This window comes from Saccostrea cucullata, unplaced genomic scaffold, assembly GCF_032062105.1.
Source record: "Saccostrea cucullata isolate Sc308-1 unplaced genomic scaffold, CSIRO_AGI_Scuc_v1 ctg748, whole genome shotgun sequence".
In the NCBI taxonomy this organism is placed as follows: Eukaryota; Metazoa; Mollusca; class Bivalvia; order Ostreida; family Ostreidae; genus Saccostrea; species Saccostrea cuccullata.
In genome coordinates this window covers 142861-162883 of record NW_026924513.1, presented here as the reverse complement: position 1 = coordinate 162883, position 20023 = coordinate 142861, and the positions used below count along the sequence as shown (strand labels likewise).

At 31.8% G+C, this 20023-nt stretch overlaps 1 protein-coding gene across 1 annotated transcript in view; it reads right to left on the bottom strand.

Annotated features, from left to right (window-relative positions):
- Window positions 1-20023, bottom strand: part of LOC134266611 (pleckstrin homology domain-containing family G member 7-like) — a 33965-nt gene that overhangs the window by 8963 nt on the left and 4979 nt on the right. The window contains exons 2-6 of the mRNA XM_062748831.1: window positions 15637-15753; window positions 8207-8283; window positions 1806-1963; window positions 336-382; window positions 24-122 (exon numbers count right to left, since the gene is read on the bottom strand). Of these exons, the coding sequence (XP_062604815.1) occupies window positions 24-122; window positions 336-382; window positions 1806-1963; window positions 8207-8283; window positions 15637-15753 (498 nt within the window). The remainder of the gene's footprint in view (window positions 1-23; window positions 123-335; window positions 383-1805; window positions 1964-8206; window positions 8284-15636; window positions 15754-20023) is intronic.

The window sequence follows — 20023 nt, the reverse complement described above, 5'->3', positions numbered from 1 at the left end:
TTTTCCACAGTAAATCAACTAACCTTATAGCCTGACAGATCATTGTCTGAGAATTTTGAAGGAGTTAGTGTAACAAGAGCCTCGCTCAGCTTTGTGATCTCATCTTTACTTCTGGCGCGGATCTAAAATAATGCATTATCAATTTTTTCTGCAAATGTAATAATGCTCGTATCTTCTAAGAAATAGTGTTAGATACAGTGTACCTGACCTTACGTAATAGTTAGATCTCAACTTTACTCTCTGGTTTATTTAAAGCCTTCAAAAGATATTTTCAATTATTATGTGATTTTCCAAATGAATGTGTATTTACGACTGGTAACGGAAATACTACTTACAAGTTTGTTGAATGAAAACGGAAAGGTCTGTCTACCTCTTCTATACTCTGCAATCGAGAAAAGATTTACTCAAATGAAGGGACATATGATCTTATGTAAAAAGGAGAAAATAACTACTAAGGATCTGTTTCGTATATCTGGAAAACAAAACAAAGCGAAGTGCGTTAACTTGGTCCCAAATTTAATGCACCTTTTTTTTCAAAGTGCGTTGTAACACGCGAGTGGAACTGACATGAATATGTATGATTTATAATGAAGGATTTGAAGAACGCCCACAAGAATGGATAATTCTATTTATCATATAATAAAAAAAATCATAATTGATTTTTTTCTTTTACAAAAATAAAAATATTTCACCACCTTTTCATTTTACGTTTAATTAAATTATATATTTACAGAAGATTGAGAAAAAATCGTCATCGTGGTCAGATTTAAGAAAAAGGAGAAAGAGAAGTCGGATGAGAATAAATAATTTAACATTTTTTGAAAGAAAAGTTCACTAGCTGTCTGTTAATGGCTTCAAATTAAGACTTTTACCCGGCTCGCAGCCTTTTGAGCAGAAATGGTTAATTTGGTTAATTTTTCAAATAATAATTCATACTAAGGAACACTCTATTTCCTGTTTTTTACATATCGTTCATGGTGGATTTTCCCACTTTATGAGTTATGTTAATTCTCGGCATCTACATGAACCTCCGGTTTTTCTTAATATTCTTAAAATACTCTATGTGGTAATGGCCAATTTTTGCCCCCCCCCCCCCCCCCAAATCAAACTTTGGCGGAGGAATATATAATTATGTTTTAAATCAGGGATGTAACTGTAGACTTAAAAGCACTGCATACGTTCAAAAGCCATGACGTCATATGTTTGATATGACTCGGGGAAAATGACGTACGTTTAAATTGTCGATAGAACCTATAGAAAATGGAGTACTTTAGTATTCTGATTGCAAGTCACCGAGCGCAGGTGTGCTCAAGCTCAATATCTTGATATTATGTGTAGAATGATAATATCAATAAAGTATGTAAATATTGTTAAAAAAAATTCTTGAGCAGACCTGCGCTCTATAATTTATTTTAAAGAAATTGAGCAAATTTTCTCTATTTTTGGGAATAGTTTGTGAAGTTATAAAAACATAAATTGTCAATAACGTACTTTGAAGCTTTATTATCTCTTAATTGTGATTTTTTTTTCATACAATATATACACTTTAGCACAATTCAAGGTAACTTTCAAAAATAATATGGCTTTTCCGGGGGGAAAATATGCAAAATAATATAGTTCTTTTAATTTAAAATTGTTCACAGTCTTTATGTCTGCGATGAGCAAACATTTAATAGTTTATATAATTTATAAAGTCGCATACAACGTATCCAAAACATACTTCAATGTTTCGATGAGCAATGAATAAAAACAAAATAATGAGTTTTATTTCAATAATTTAACAATTATAAGCTAATACGACTCACCAGTTCCGGTACTGTCTAGGTTAGGATCATGTTTGTAGAAATCAGCAATAGTGTTCCTTTTGACGAGTTTCTTTCTCCTATCCCTCAGAGCTCGGTCCGCCTGGTAGGTGGTCGTCTCTAGGTCCACGGAATCCCGCCGCTTTAGGCCTATCATTCCTCTAAAAGAGAACAGATTTAATGGACACTCTGTTAGCCAGGAGCATCGTCTAGTCATTGCGACACAGAAATCGAAAAAGGTCAGTACCAATCGGACTCCATCGTAATCCAACACAAAAACAAAAATTGAGTTCTGATTTTGAGCAATCTATCATTCCTAGGACTCACTATTACAGTACAAGCATTTCCTTTCACTTTCATTGAACGGTATGATAGGTTTCATATGTGTTTGTTTCAGAATTACGATATTCCAACAATAATTGAAATGGATAAATCGAGGAAAATATTATTTATCCAATGAAAAACTGCTTTAGACATGTTATTCTATTTCTTCGATTAATTTGCTGAATAATGTGATAATTGAAGTGATTATTGCATTATCAGTGGGCTTCCTAGCATTTGCTTTCTTATTTTAGTTTGGAAATCATGTTTTGTGTCAATCTATCGCCTAAGTTGATAGTTAAAAATAGATCAGGCTACATTGTATAAACACAAAATAGATGAACGAATGAAAATAAAAAGATCCTATTTGTAAGACACAACATGACTATCTGTAGATTCCAATTTGGCTTAACAAAAGCAAAAGAAAATCTACAAGTAGCCCTGTTACAACGCACTTTGAAAAATTACGAACTTTTAAAAAAAATTTCAAAGTGCGTTAAATTATGGACCAAGTCAACGCACTTTGAAAAAATAAAATTTCTTTTCAAAGTGCATTAAAAATAAATAAAATATTAAGAAATTCCACGAACTTTTGGATCAACCCTCGTAGGTACATATCATAAAGTCCAGAAATTATTCATTTATTTGTTCAACCTTTCAAATAAGAATTAACGAAAGTCTAAAAAAAATTGTAAAAGGTGAAAAGAACGGCATCTTACCATCCAAACTTGATCAATTTTATACTGATAAAAATTTCAAAAAGGTGAATGGGGGGGGGGGGCATATTTTTAGAAAAAATATTTTCGTGATATTTTGGGAAAAAATTGTGATATATCGTTATATGAAATTTTTGGCGATACCCATCCCTATATAAAATTACCTCAAACTTCAAAACCTTTTTCAGGGGTTGGGGTGGTCTATTTTCATAAGGTATATGACTTCTTGACATTTTAATGAGTCCTGGGGAATGGGTTTATGGACATTACATACCGGTAGAACCTTTTTACTCCAAAAATCTCAGAGAGGGGGCTCAGCCCCCTCCCCGAAATATCTTCCTTTATAGCAATGCACATATACGGGCCATTCATATCTATAGTTAAGTATAACCTGAACGAAGTCTTAAAAGTCAGATCCCCCCATTGCTTTTATTTGAAACGTTAAAGATATAAAAGGAAAAAAAATTAAAACCCACTAAAGATGCCATGGAATCCCTAAAAATGCATTAATGATGATTATCTTGAAACTGGAAATGGTTCTTCTTCTATAAATGTTAACCTCAATATAGTATTCAAATGTTTCTCGCTGTATTTAATATTATGTTCATTGCTAGTTTTTATATTCTTTCGGATTTATTTTGTAATTGTTTGTGTGCTGGGGGGATATCACATTGTTAATTAAGCTCTTGACACTTTGAAGTAAACATTGCAGGTCTTCCGGATGAGACCGTTTCATGTTATATATAGGCGTTGGCATGCTTAAGAATTCTCACTGCTCAATGGCCCTAAGCGCCGAGTAAAAGTACAAATTTGAAACCCTTCGGTATATGGTGAAGTATTTATTTAAGTAAAAGTTCTTAAGCGGGGAGTAAAATAACATACAATCAACCGATCTGGATCCTTTGAATGAGTCCTTTAAAACGAGGTCCGAGTAAAGGACAAAATTTGCAGCTCTCCACTTGCAAGTGCATGGTTGCGTCTCCTCAATAGTGAAAAATTCTCGAGAGGGATGTTAAACAATAATCAAACAAACTAGCGTTTACTTATTTATCTATGGCATAGAGTCTTTCTTGTGACAATTAAAATTTATATACAGTTTTAAATGATAAATTCTACTTACTGTGATAGGAAAATAGTATTTTAAATAACGTTTCCTATGTACATGTATGCATGTGTATTTTGGATAATTTTCATTTAAGTAAAAAGTTCTCGAGCTTGAGCAGGGTGAAAAACAACATACAATCAATCGATCTGGGCCCTTTGGATGAAACCTATAAACAGAGGTCCCACGAAAAAAATCCCTCAGTCTGCTGTAATTTGGATAAGTCGAAAATATTAAGCTGAAATGCACGAATCTATTATATAATAGGATATGTTTTAAAAATATATATGAAAATCTTACAATGCGGCCTATTTCAACGATTTCCCATAAAATTAAATCCCTTGTGTGACCCTACTTGGCTCCGGGGTAATGTTAAGAACTGACCAGAAGCCAAATATGAATCAAAGTGATTCATAATGTTTAAAAAATATATTTACAAATTACATGTACAATAAAATAAACTGTACATAATGAGCACCATTGCAATACTGAATACACACACACACAGGTCAAGAATAAGGCTATCTTTAGAATAATGCTTGTTTAATGCAAATAAACAATTTAATAAACAAATAATGCTTCTCCAGACTCAGGGTAAAATTATTTGGAAAAACCCTTTTCCAGAAAATTTCAACATATCTGTTGACGAGATAAGAGGGATACAAAGTATCTTGTCCTGGAATGTAAAGTTTTGAGACAGGCCATTTTAGTCAGTCAGTCGGGAACGGGCAACCAAACATTTTTTTAAGATGTTCAAATCTATATTACATGTATTTTTACTAGCAAAGTAGATCTCACCAATAGAATCAACATTCTGAAGAAGAAAATAATCTTTAAACAAAGTCAAACAACAAAAGTTTTCAATGTAACTTTCAGCTAATAAAATATTTTTATGTTGCAATAAAATCACTAACGACACTCCATAGATTATTTCCCCAAATGTTTCAAACATCTAGTAAAGGAGAAGTTAACACTACATTTAGACGTATATAAAATTCTCAATCTTAATTATATCTTCAGTAAATAGGTGAAATTTAAACCCTGGAGTGTATACAAAATGAATTATTAATTTTATTATGCTTGTTTAAAATGAAAAGAGGTTTGTTTTCAGTGGATTAATTGTCTCCCTTATTGCATATGGTAGCACATTTCTGCAATATATATTTTTTTCAAACTAGTATATATTTATTTCCAAAACAGACATATTTCGCCATTATAAATATTTTTCTAGAGTTTTTATATGTAAATTAGAATATCATTTACTAATTATAAATAAAGGAAAAAATTCTGTTGCAATTCACTGAAGGTTTATGACTGAACTAAAAGACCCCAAAACGTTAACGTTAAGTTTGCAGTCATCCTTTATCGAAACACTTCCATTGTTCCATGTATACATTTTTTATTTATCTGAATGAACAGAATTTTCAATGAATTTTACCTTGCCTAACTCATCATTTCTTGTCAATTCCAACCAGCTCTCGTTCTTGATGAAGATGAGCCAGGGAACCAGTCAAATCTAAATATCCTTAATGTTCATGAATATTTAAAACGTATTGGAACTTACCGATATCGTAATAATACTTGGAATAATAAATACGAGAGACATTCAATAAATAGTGATACTTCTTCAATAAAGTAAGAAATAACATATGAATCTTTTATATTTTATTTTCATCCCTTCAAAATAATTACCCTTTACTTCAACACATCTTTGATGTCATTTTATCCAGCTTTGGAAGGCGCCTCTATACTCCGAAAGAGGTATACCCTTTAGACACTGATACACAGCTGAACCCAATGCAGAACGAGAAAAAAACGGCTTCCAGATAGCATCTATTTCAATTTAGGGAATAAGAAAGTCACATGGGGATAAATCTGGTGAATAAGGGAGGTGATCCAGTTGCTGTATTCCATTTTCCAACAAAAATCTTGCGTGTACTTGCAGTGTGTGCTTGGGCATTATCATGTAAAAGCTTGATCCCCCTCATTCCTGACTTTGGTTTTCTATTTTTGCAGTGTTTTTTGTACCTCAGACAGTATCTTTTTCACGTGAAAATTTTAATAACACTTCTGCCCTTTTTTTTTTATTGGAATCTGAACAACAATCCCGTTAGAATCACAAAGATTGCATACAAAACCTTCCCTGCTGTTTTGCCGCGTTTAGTAATAGTAGGTCGTTTACTTTCTTTAAGGAGCCATATTTCTTTTCCCAGCTTTCTCACAGGTTCATAAAATATGTAGCCAAGTTTCATCCTCCGTAACAATTTCATGCACACGTCTTTTATCACATTTTCCATAAATTTTCGAGTTTTGGAGAAATCTGTAATCACTTTCTCTTTTGCTCGTCATTTAAAATGTGTGGAATCCACCTTGCCGATACTTTTCTGACTCCTAAATAGTGTTTTCAAATTTAAAAATGCTACCAAATAAAATGCTCAGCTTCTTGGCAATTTGGTTCATGTAGTTCACTCTGCCTTCTCTGTCGATAATATTTTTCATTGCTGCAACGGATTTCTCATTGATAATTGGTCTAGGCCTTCCTGACTGTTTGATATTTTCAACCGAATCCCTACCAAGTTTGAAATGCATTATCCATCGATAAACGGTTTTGATCGACACAACAGAGTTTCCATATAATGAAAAGAGTTCTTTGAAAATTTCTTTTCCCTTGATATTCATTAGAAAACGATATTTGATATACGATCTGATATTCAAAATGAACTTTAGGGACTTTCTTTCTGTCTTCATGTTAACAGCGTTCACAGAATGGATCCAAAAAGATGCTTTCTTCGAAATTTGCTTTATAAATAGGTTAAAACTACGTTTCAAATCAGAAATATGAAAGACAATAAACATTTTAAAATAAGTTCCATTTTAATTAAATGTAAAATTTAAAAGGAGTACGTGTAGTGTGACTATTGAATGACTAGCCCTCGTAGGTATTATACATTTATTTGATAAGAAATCGGTATTAGTCCAGTGTGTTTTGGTAATTAAGCAGTACAAATCAGTTTTCCCTTATAAAGTGAAAAATCAATTCAAACATAGAATTATAATAAATGAATATGATAATTTTTAAACATTGATAAACAAAATCTCATTTTGTATCGCATAATGTATTGTGCAGTGAAAAAAAAAATTTAAGTGTCAAAAAAGAACCTAAAATACACTTGTTAGACTTGAGACAAGTACAATAAGGTTATTCCATGTCAAAGTTCCACTTAGAAACTGTTGTATCTCATACGTTTCACTATTATCACATTGTCGGACGATTAAGGTACTGTACTAACAATAAATCGGTCGTTAGTGATTACCTGACAATTTATTATTGTTTTTGTGAATTGCAAAAGACTTCAACAAGGGTCATGTAGTATAATTGCACCTGTTGTCTTATTTCGATTGCTCATTTTTAGATACAAACCTCATTTGTCCAACATTAGTCAACTTATTTAATTTTATAAATTATGGCTATTACGACCTCACTTCTGGGCTGCACTTGATACCAAAAGCCAGTTAACTAGTACACTTAGTACAATTTTGTGTATAGGCTTGATGCATTCGTGGATATTATAGAAATTTGTCAGAATGCATTGATCTGTAAAACAAAATTTTGATTGGAACTCCGTGGCTTATGTTCTGAATAATTGATTGTTATGCATTAGTAAAAGCACGTTTTTTTTTTGTTTTTTTTTGTTGCTGAAACAAGGAAGTATTTCAAAATGACTGCGAAATGTAAAATCTATATAAGTTGATACTTTGTTAGGCAAACAAACACTTCAGTATACGATAGAGCGTAATACATTAGGTATGTTTTCCCTTTGTTCGCAGACTAAAACAGAATATATCAGATAAAAAATCCTTTCCGTAGTACTCTCACATCCAACAATGTCAATAAATGCTTGCCAAAGATGATGCATGAGAGCCAACTGTTCGACATGAAAGACACTAGAAATAAGAATAATATACTTAGTCTTCTAACATTAAGTAACGGTTATTCCAGGTTAACTCAAATCAGTGTAAGGAATAAGATATATCAAATTTTTGAGAAATACACATACTATATATCCATAGACACATTAATCAGAACGGAAAGTGATGCATTGACATGTACATATTACCGTAACATTTTTATATCAATTAATGTTTAATGTAAAACACCAGAAAAATTTAGAATGAAAGCACTAATTAATGTTTCAATCATTATTATCGCTTTTCTCTTTTTAGATATATTTATATATATATGAATAGTCTTGAAACCGACTTACTTGAGTAGATCAGGCTCCTCGTCTATGGATGTGGAAGGCGTCAATTCTGTAGAACGGCAGATCAGATCGCCCACATTCTGAGAGAGAAAAAAAAAATCATCGATCGTGAGACAATAATTAGAATGGATTTAAATTCATCTTTATTACATACATAACACGCAACAACAGTCTTCAGGTCATTTTTTTCCCGAGGAACTTCTGTCTGACTGTGAGTAAAAAATCGTTGATATCTGACTTGGACAGAAGTACTAGATCAAAAACCTAATCTTAATTATACACATAAATCTGGAGTATTGCCCGAAAAGCCATAAATCCAGGGGAAGAGTATAATTTGCAATGCATTTTTAATGTGTATGGAAAACAATATTAACTGGTTCTTTGTGTTAAAGTTTTTTTTTGAAGAATTATTATTTTCTGAATAGCAATAGATTTTATTTATTAAGGTATAAATTAATAAAAGCTTTTATGAATTTGGAAATTTCAAAATTGTTGTATGAATCATATTTCTTTCCTTAAGAAAGGGAAAAAAGCAACTATGAACCAGTATTCGGCTTTAAAGCGTACTTATAGCTATTTCTGACCTATATATGGAATAATGTCAGTACACCATTATAGGCACTGGAGGTCATTGATCATTTGTACGCTCAATAATGAAATAAACTTATTTCTTCTTTGTCCCCTAAGACCGTCAGACATGGTTATTATATACAAATTAACCCGGTGGGAAGACCAGTTACGATCTGTTAAATCGCCACCTCAGTAGAAATTTTTGTTCAGGAGCTCACGAGGTCTCACAATTTTGGTATTTTGAGGATTCTTTTATACTTTAATCTTTTTGTATTCCTCTCTAGAATTCAGTTGTCGTATCTCTGTTGCTATATGTATTTGAATATTATAATCTTTGTAATCTTAATATAGTTGTCGAGTTACTAAGTTGTTAAAGTAAACGTTAACGTAATATAAAAGAATGCATTTGCCTTATAATGTTTTCTAGTCATCTGCTTTTATTAGTTTCTATATGTGTAGATTTAATACTATTTATTTTCGTTCATTAAGTGTCACGTGCAAAATCCAAGATCATTTTAATACAATAAGGCCATTCCAAGTTTTTTCTAAGTTTAGCGTCCGCGTACGCATTGGTTTTTGACACCCCATATGAGAAAAAACACACAACAACAGGAGTCCTGAAATTGATAAATTTAGTCGAAATTTTTGAATTTTGTAAATTTCTCCAAATAATTCTGTACAGTAAGTTATATTGGGTGTATTGTAAGCATTTAATCCGTTGTTTTTGCTTAAGAATAGATATTTCTTCCATTAACGCAGTTTAGTTAGTTTAAATCATTTGAATGACGTAATTTTTATGACTTTTAAGCTTGTGTTTTCTGTTTTGGCTTGTATGTTTTTTGCGAATAGGTAGGTAGGTTTTTGAAAGATGAGTGGAAGCTAAACAGAGAAAGAACTTGGAATGGCCTAAAATAGTTTTACAAAGCTTAAGGAAAAGTTAGGAGAAAATATCTAAAGTTAGTTCGCATGTGGAATTACTGAACACTATTGGAAAAGTTATGTTAGGCTTTTATATACTGGAAACATCTAATTGAACAATAAACCTCAACATTAATCAGCTGGGTTTTAGCTCTGTCCAACTGCCTTTCTGTTTATCTGTCTGTTTGTCTGCAAAAACTTTATTCTTGTTCCCAACTGTATTTTTTGTGACAAGACCTTTCTTTTGGTATCAAAGTAATTGACATTTGGACCTTGACCCTAGAGTTTAACATACTTTTGAAAAAATTTACCAAATTTTAGCCCTGGTCATTTTGAACAGTTAGCACTAGATCTATTATATTTAATGTATATGTTTATCATGACAAGACCTTTCCATGAATAAAAGAAGTGTATTTTATTCCTTTACTTTTGAGTTTGACGTACTTCTAAAATATTTAAACGGACAATGGTCAATACTGTTAGTACATGTACAAGAGCCTCTTTATTTTACTGATGAAATATATGGAGAATAATACATACCCTTTTCCATATCACATCCTGTATCAGCCCGAGACACCAATATCAGCCAGAGGGCCGAAGGCCCGAGGGCTGATATTGGTCGAGGGCTGATACAGGTTGTGATGTGGAAAAGGGTATGTTTTATTATATTTATTACATACTTAGTAATAAAATACAGCATGCATTAAGTTGAGAAGAAAATAAGTGAATAATCATGCATGGACTTCTTTCATACATATACATGATCTATTGTCTCATATGATTTGGGTTTGTTTCTACTCCTATTTCAATGCACTCGATCCGTAATTTGAAAATAATCTATTACATGTATTTGTAAATTAAGATTAACTTTATTTTCAAAAAGTTAAAATTAAAGAGAATATGAACCCGCCAAAAATTGTGTATGATCACAAGTACTGTTTTTGTGGTTTAATTTACTAAGGGTGTGATATTGACGTCACAGTAGCGTATCAGCCCTGCAGGACTGATATGGATTTGCAGGGCTGATATAGGTTATCAGCCCCGCAAATCCATATCAGCCCTGCAGGGCTGATACGGCTATTGTGACGTCAGCTATATCGTATATGCAAAAAACCTGTATTTATTACTAAGTGTGTAATAAATGGATATAACGAACAGTATTCAAGCTCAAAAGTCCATAAAACATTTAAAAATAGGATCAGAGGAAACACGAACCTCCAAAACATCAGAGGTAAGATCAGGTGTCATGAAGGAGTAAGCCTCCTCCGCCGTGCCGTGTGTTTGTCATGATTGGAAAATAACGGGAGAAAATCCGTCAACAATTCAGTGTGAGAATAATGGCCTAACAACAAGTATTGAGAAAACGTCAGTCAGCATTTGACTTAACGATAAATTGTATTAGCTTAAAAGGTTATTGAATCGACCATAGAATTTTCTTGTGGCAAGGCCTTTCGATGGATTTAAACAATTTTGAACTTTTGACGTTTACCCTGATCTACTTTTGAAATTAAAAAAACGTTGCCATTACTTTTGCACAGTTTGATCTAAGGCTTTAATATTTGACTTTTTTCTGACCCTATAATCTTGACTTTTAGAGTTTTACCAACATTTAAAAGCTTTGATCGTGCCCATACCTTTTGTTTGACTTGTGCTGGGTTTTTGATATTTCACAGGTTTTTTTTAATGATACAAGTCTTTTTGGGGGTTATTATTTTTTTTACTTTGATATTTCCCTGTTTATGAGAATAAACGTTCGTTTTGACCAAAAACTTCAATTTGGTGGTTTCAGTGTTTCTCAAAACATTTTGTTTGGAAATGGTATCTAGTAAATGTTCTACCAAATCTGTCTAATTTTAGGTTGATACGTAGCAGGAGCTAATATGTGCTCTACCAACCATCTCTGCTTATCTAAGGTAATGATACAAAGTGGGATCTAGTCAATGTTTTAATAATCATTTTCCAAACATAGTAGTATGTAGCAAGTGTTAAACCCAGTCTCTGTAAGTACATCATTTTAGCATTTTTAAATGCTTAAAAAGATATTGTAAATGTTATTTCGAGTCTTTTCCTTACTTTTCGAATATGAAAGATAACTGGATTGAGAAAATGTTATACTAAACATCTCCCTTTACTCGTATTTACAAAATATATTATAGTACTCCATATTTGTCAGTGATGTTTAATGTACATAGATTCAATAAAGCTTAGCATGATCTAGATAGAAATATTTCTAGGCAAGTGTATGGTGTGGCAAAGGTTGCAATATTTGATCTGATATTTTCTATTAATTTTGTAGTCTTATATTTTTGTTATTTTTCATGGTGATTTTAATTTATTTTCCATATTCATCTTTTTCTTCAATATTTCTTCTATTGTCTATTTACAGGTTTCAATTCTTTTCATGATTTTTTTCAAATTTGTATATTCTACAATTTTTTATTTGTGTTTTTTATTTAAAGTTTATATTGTATAATTTTCTAAAGTATTTTTAATATAAAAATATGATATGAGATATCAAAAAATATCCAATGAGTCATATTCACAGGATGAATGGGTCAACATGGGATAAACAGTTATATAAAGAGTTAATCATGATGTACAGTACGTATACATTGTTGGCTGAACATGTTGTTTATACATGTATTGGGTATTTTCCTATATGATCAGTCGCCCGCATGGCTCAGTAGTTAGAGCACTTGCTCTAGAATTGCGAAGTAAGGAGTTGATCCTTATGTCGCGGGTTAGAATCTCACTGTGGCAAGTGGAGACCGGTCCTTCGGATGAGACCGTATAAACCGAGGTCCCGTGTAGCAGTAGGTGCTGGCACGAAAAGATTCCTCACTGCTCAATGACCTTAAGTGCCGAACATAGGACAATATTTGTAGTCCTTCACCGGAAAGTGGTGGCGTCTCCATATGAGTGAAAAATTCTCGAAAGGGACGTTAAACAACATACAATCAATCAATCATATATGATCACTCATAAGCTTTAGTTCATGTTTGTTTATTTTTAAAGGGGATCTAATACCGTAAAAATATATTATAGCAAATATATTCAAATTTCAAGATAAGTATAAAATTTGTGCAATCTTAGCAATAAGAAAGACTTTGTTATTACATATAGTATTACGTTCGTGAGAAAAACAATATGAGCAATCATATCCGCAGAGTTCAAACGTACGTGCGATTGACATTTAACCTACCGATGTATGTAAATTAAATATTGAACAAAAGCTGCAATGGATGTAGGACATTTTTACTGATCCTACGGATCTCCATATAAATTACTTTTGGATATATCTGTGATGCTTAAAAATAGAACGCGTTCGATGTGTGCAGACAACAACTTCAGTTTATGATGTAATGGAAACGGGATTTTTTTTTATTTGTGTTTCCTGCCTTGCTAACAGTACTATGGTGTTTTTATAAAAGATATATTTTTATAGGTCGGCCACTGCTCATTATCTTCACCTTTTGACAGCATTAAATAATTTTATCTTTCCTTTTTGCTATATTTTGTGTTTCTTGAACGAATTTAATAATAAATGCATATAAATTAATACTAATGAATTTTCTCATTTAAAACAAACACATAAATGGAATTCTGGCTATATGCTGTTGTCTACACCTCTTGTTTGAATTTTTTTTTATCTTTGAAATACACCTGACGAAAAGATGTTTTTAAATGATTCATCACTTACGATTAATTAAATTAATATTTTACTAGGTGATTGTTTAAAAAAAATACTTCGTAAATATAATAAATGTACTTTTTTAAAGATGACATACTGTCCTGATAAGACATAAAAAATTGTTTAAGAGAATATAAAAATTATCTTAGAAATAAAAACCACTCTGACACATTTAATATTCTGAGACAAAAGAATTTTTCTACAGGATATAAAAGGCTGCTTTTTCATTTAGAAAATATATGTTGTCTGCCAAAGAGAAAACACATAGAAAAATCAATATTTCTTATTGCGTCTCACATTTTTGTGACATTTCGATATCTGTGGAAACTTAATTACGTGGCTACAATCCGCTTAAATAATTTTATAATTTTATTAAAATAAAATTCATTTTTTTCTTTCATCGACTTTTGCTCTCCAGAAGAGACTAAAAGTACATTTTCAATTTTTTTTAAACACTCTAGAAACCTTTCCCCCTCAATAATCATTCTTCTTTAAACATATTTAAAAAAAAAATTCCATACAAAAATTGTTTGTTTATGTCTCTCTGTCCAAACTACAGTCCTACTACAAATTGTTTGGTTTTGTCTCTCTGTCCAAAGTACAGTTCTACTACAAAGTACACAGAAGATAAGCAGAATATCCAATACATTGTGGCAACACAAATTATAATAATACAATATAGAGTATTTCCTTTTCTTCTCAAAAATTACCCGCTATTTACCATTTAGATGACAAAATGGCTCACATCTGCCTTATCTTTATAGGGACAATGTCAAATAACAATGGATTGTAAGACCTTTCAAAGGGTACATTATAATCATGAGAGATATTGCAGATCTGAAATAGTTTTTTTTCGGTATTTTTTTTTAGTTTTTTCACACAAGCAAACATTTTTCCCAAGCCAAAATTTCGTCTAGCCAAAAATACATGAATTAATAAATGATGATGGGTATTCTGATTTTGGTCCTGAATAAGTAATTACACTGCCGGCAGTGGCAAAATGGGCGAAAATAAAAATGAAACAAACAGAAACAATGCTTTTCGACATACTGTATATACATATATAGAAATACTATAACAATTTGTTTATCATAAGACCTTATAGGGAATTCTACTACGTTTATTGCCGAGATCAAAGAAATGCTGCGGACATTATTCTCCAATAAATCACGAACGTCATCAAAAAATTATCAGCTCAGAAACACGTATCAAAACTGTACATTTTAAATGCATATTTGACTGTAGAATGAAATACTTGTTTAGACAACATCGATATGTCGTCTTTTGCAGTCTACACACTGTACATTGCAAAACGTTGCTGATGATTGTCGGTTTTTATAGTTAAGCGGGGTTGTTCCATGGACCTCCCTATGCAATTTTAGTCCTATTTTTAAGCAATAAAATAGAAACATGATTTTGTAATTCAATTTATATGTGTAACGAACAAATTTGTAATTAACAAATGCTATTTTTAATCAACGAAGGCTCAAATCGTCTGCATCCACACACAGGTAAGAAAACAAATTTTCTCTGTGGTGTAAAATGGCACAGCAAAATCGAGACTTGGTAACCTAATTCGTTTCTCTATAGAGGATACGATCAGCCGTATTTTATAGGTCTTTGTAGAACAGAAATAAAGTCCTTGTTGTCGTGCATGATGCAGGATTTCGGTCTCGAAATGTTGTTGAAATATAAAAGCCTCGGCTTACGCCTCGGCTTTTATCTTTCAAACAAATGCCTCGGCTTTTATCTTTCAAACAACATTTCTCGACCTCGGAGGTTCTCCTGCAACATTAAGAAAAATGCGGACAATATTTCTTTACTATTAATTCATTTAAAACTGCTTTTAATCAATAAATTATCATAAAGATATGACTGATCTTCCACTCTTTTCTTGCCAGGAAAACTTGATAATAAAAAAAATCGGTTAGATTTTTCAAGTCCATTTCCCTATAAATAAGATCAATTATAAATGTTTAATATCTTACTAATAATTGAAAATCTTAAGTTCCTATCCAAGATGACAAAGACCTTCTACTCACTTGTAACTGATATCTTACCGCTGTATTGAATTTATTGATCTTAGGGGATCAGTAACTGAAAAGATCTCACATTTGTCACGAAAAGCCGAGATCTTCTTATCAATTGAAAATAATTCTTTTCTTTGTATCAAAGATGCCTGGTCTATTCTCCCTTCGGAATTTTTACCTTTGTTTCAAAGATGCCTGGTCTATTCTACCTTCAGAATTCTTACCTTGGTATCAAAGATGGCTGGTCTTCTCTCCCTTCGGAGCTGCGTGGGGGACGGGGAGTCGGGGTCACTTTCGGAGGAGATGGATGTCAGACTGGAAGAACTCAGGCGATGCTCGAGCTTAAATGGTAAATAAAACTTTTGACAATTATCAACAATCAGTGATGACGTTAACTGTTCGTCAGAGTAGGTCAGTAGTGTATAAATAGGCAATACTGTTTAAGCTTAAGATGAAAATCTACAGTTTAGTGCTCGGATGTTTATATTATTGGAAAGTTCCTTATCAAATGGTAGCTCCGGTAATTATACTTTGTTTTTATGTTCAAACAAAAGAATCAAACAGAAATGAAAGCAGCTCTTTTGACAAAACATCATTTTTTTTGTGTAAAAAATCATTTTTCATAAAAAATTCATAACAACAAGAAACAGATTTTCCCTAATTCTTCAAGCTCTAAGCAGAAGCCAAGACTTTACCTCATATTATCGAAAACAACCATGTTCAATTCAGATGTAGTGAAAGTTACACAATAATCCATATACTCCTCAAATTTTTCTACGATCTGTAATATCACAGCAATTTATATTTTGAAATTACGATGTATATATAGAGAAGTGATAATATAATTAGTCCGTAAAGCGGGATTCCTTAGGGTACAGACAGGAAGTCTTGCCAGAGAGCTTGCAATCAACCGCTCGTTAACAGATCGGGAGGAACGTAGTGACAAATTACTTCTGACTGATATCAGGAAAAAAACCTCGCGGATATACTTTTTGGATTAAGGATAAATTTCTGATAAGTGTCATAAACAGCTGATATATGTCGTTTAATTTCTCCATCACTGTGTGTATTCTTTCGTAATAACAGATGATCATGTTTGATATTGACCCCCTTAAACGTCCGAAGTTAATTCTTTAAAAAAATTAGAAGGGAAAATAATAAATCGGGGTCATAAAACTAAATAAGAGCAATTTAAATAATTAAGAACTCGGATCGATTTTTGCAAAAGTTTTTTGTTCTTTCCCCATGGTAGTTATTTATTTTAAAAGTTGAGGGGACTATTTTTATAAATTCATTATTCTCAAGCATTATAGAAAATAATTCCACAAACATTGCTACATGTTTAGTTCTCTAGTCTCCTTTTATTTGGAATAACATTTCAAAGACTTAAGGATTGAGACATCTTGTTAATAAAATAAGAATAAGATACATTTCGGTCAATTAATATGAATCTATAAATCTAATAAAGATAAACCCTGAAAATTTCGATACATAAAAAAAAAAAACATCCGTTGTCTGCTAGAATAGCTTAGTAAGGACTGAAGCAAGGATTAATGTAAGATGATTGAAGGATATGTAAATAACGAACAGTATCAAATTCAATAAAACAATACAAAATAGGAACAAATCAAACACGGGACCTCCAAAACATCAGAGGTGGGATCAGGTGCCATGGAAGAGTGAGCATCCCCTGCCGACTGGTCACACCTGCCGTGTGCTCTTTGCTATGATCGAGAAATAACGGTCTTTTCGTCTATTTGTAATTATATTTTGCAATAACTGTCCATAGATTTTCATAAAAAAAGTGTAATTTCTGTATATAACATTCCTCTTTTATGGGCGTTAACGTGCAAATAGCACTTTGAGTTAGATGCACTAAGAATATAAAATAAAATCCTTGAATCCTTCTATAAATATTATTCACAAGAAAGCTTGAGATCCATTTTTCTTCATTTTACAAAAAAAAACCCTTTCTGCTCTTTCTTAGAAAAATGTGTTTCACGCGAAATTATCACTCATGCTAATATTAAAAACAAAGTCCAGTGTAAAGAAGATCGGGAAACGATTCTGATCTTCAGGCTATTTTCTTTGGAATGTTTGTTGTTTTCTTTACAGCTATCCCTTGATTCCTACTTTTCGTTATATCCTTTTGAATTGTGCGTTTGGGCAGCTTCTGGAATGTATTTTCACGAAACGAATAAGAAATATCCAACAAACTTTCTCTATAATTAATCTTACAATAGTTAAAAGTTTTCTGACCGCTGTCTTTTAACTGCTGTTCCAATTCTGCCAGATTTTGACTTTTTAAGCTTCTTTTTTAGTAAACTTATTTTTGTGATATTTTCTCCATTTCTAAAGTGAAACTGTAAAACAATTAATTTCTAAGATTTTTAGCAAATCACCGCTGTAACCTTCACTTTCGATTAAGGAATTTTTTTTTCAGTTCTGTCCTCTCCCTAGGCATCATTACTTATTTTCTGAAAAAAGATTTGCCTCTCTTTGTTCATTCAGTATGTAACACCGTGATTTATACCTTCATTCTTTAATTTTAGTTGCGTGGATAAAAAAAAAATATGTTTTATATCGTATCACATAAGATGCCTACGTCACAATGAGTTATGTCTATAAATTGTTACTCCGCTTGAATTTACTTTTATAATATGCTCAATTTGAAGCCATCTTTTAAAGGGGAAATTGGCTACACTAAAATAAAATTATAAGGAATGAAGCTTATTTTAACTATAGTATACGATATTACATAACTTGGGACAGCTTACGCTTTATTATGAACCGCCTTTCGGTTTATAAAGCGTAAATTGCCCCATATTATGTTATATATAACATATTTCGTATAACATACATGTACTTCATTCCTTAAATATTTAAAAATGTAGGTTTGCAATACTGGACAAGTGAGAATAATTTGATACATTGGGATATTTACATAATTTTCACAGAAAGCTCGGCAACACACTGCAGATGTTATTTAGAATACTAGTATTTCTAAGACCCATAATAACACCCATAAAACTACGATCAGTTTACAGTTTTTGAATGTGTTCCTCTGATTTGTTGATTAATTATGCAGTTCTGTGTAAAAAAGATGGTTTTATTTCATGATGAATACCAGGCATTTTGGCAAGCTTTAAGGTTAGTTATGATTTTCTGACACAACAGAAATTCCCTAATGTTATTATCTAAAACATATGGTTCATATTTAGATATTTTTATAGAAAAAGATGTTCATGGTAATCTAACAACCAAACTCCCAACCAAATGATAAATGTGATGATTTACTAACTTAAAATAATAATTATAGTCAACTTTCCTTACTAATGCAGCAATATACCTCCCTCAACTGCATACAGAGTTTATATATCTTAGTTGATTCGATACGTAAGAGCATGCTCTACGGATGAACAATTTTTTAAAAGAGATGAATTATTGACAAACAAGTTGCTGAAACAAGAATACCAGCAGTCTCGTTTAAAGTTATCATTTCGTAAATTCTATGGTTTATACAATGACCTTGACAGCAAATACAATTTATCATTGAGTCAAATGCTGACTTGCTTTTTCATGCTAATTAATAATCCATTATTTATACACTGAATTGACGACGTTTTTTTTCGTTATCTCTCGATCATGACAAAAGGAACACGGCGGATGTGACCGGTCGACAGGGGATGCTTGCTACTCAGTGGCACCTGATCCCACCTCTGATGTTTTGGAGGTCCGTGTTTGCTTTGCTCCTATTTGTATTGTTTTATGGACTTTTGAATACTCTTAAATATTGTACGTTATCTCTATATGTTTCATATAGATATATATATATATATATATATATATATATATATATATATATATATATATATATATATATATATATATATATATATATATATATATATATATATATATATAGATATACAGGTAGCTAAAATGTATCTTAATATGCGAAGATACCGAACAGTATTTAAGCTCAAAAATGCAAACAATACAATTCAGAGGCAGAGCAAACGCGGGTCTCTTTAACATCAAAGGTGGAATCAAGTGTCATTGAGCTGTGAGCATCCCCTGCAGACCGGTCATACCCGTCGTGTGCTCCTTATCATGTATCTGTATGTAGTTGATGGCTATACTATTAATATGAAAAAAGTCAGTCTGCATTTGACTTTATGAGAGATTGTATTCGCTGATATTGTTTTGAATCCTTTAACTGAACGGTACTGTTGATATTCTTATTTCAACAATTAGTCAATATCTTTTCTCGTTTAAGAAATTATTATTTCATGCTCGAATCAATTGCAACTGAAAGGCATAAACCCCATATAAGGTGGTAAGGGTATTCTAGATCTGTTATATAAATAATTGTGCGAAGTTAACTTTAGAAAAGTTGAAATTTCATTAATTTGTTTGTTAAAAAAAAGTCCAATACACTTAACCTAAAGTCAAAAGAGTTTACTACACTTTGATATAGAACATGTATATAATACATGTAGTATTTGTTAAGAAAACCCAAGACAACATTGCAATTATTTTGAAACGTTGATAAGGATTGGGATCAACTACTTGAAAAAGTTAATAAATACTTTAAAATACATTGATAAT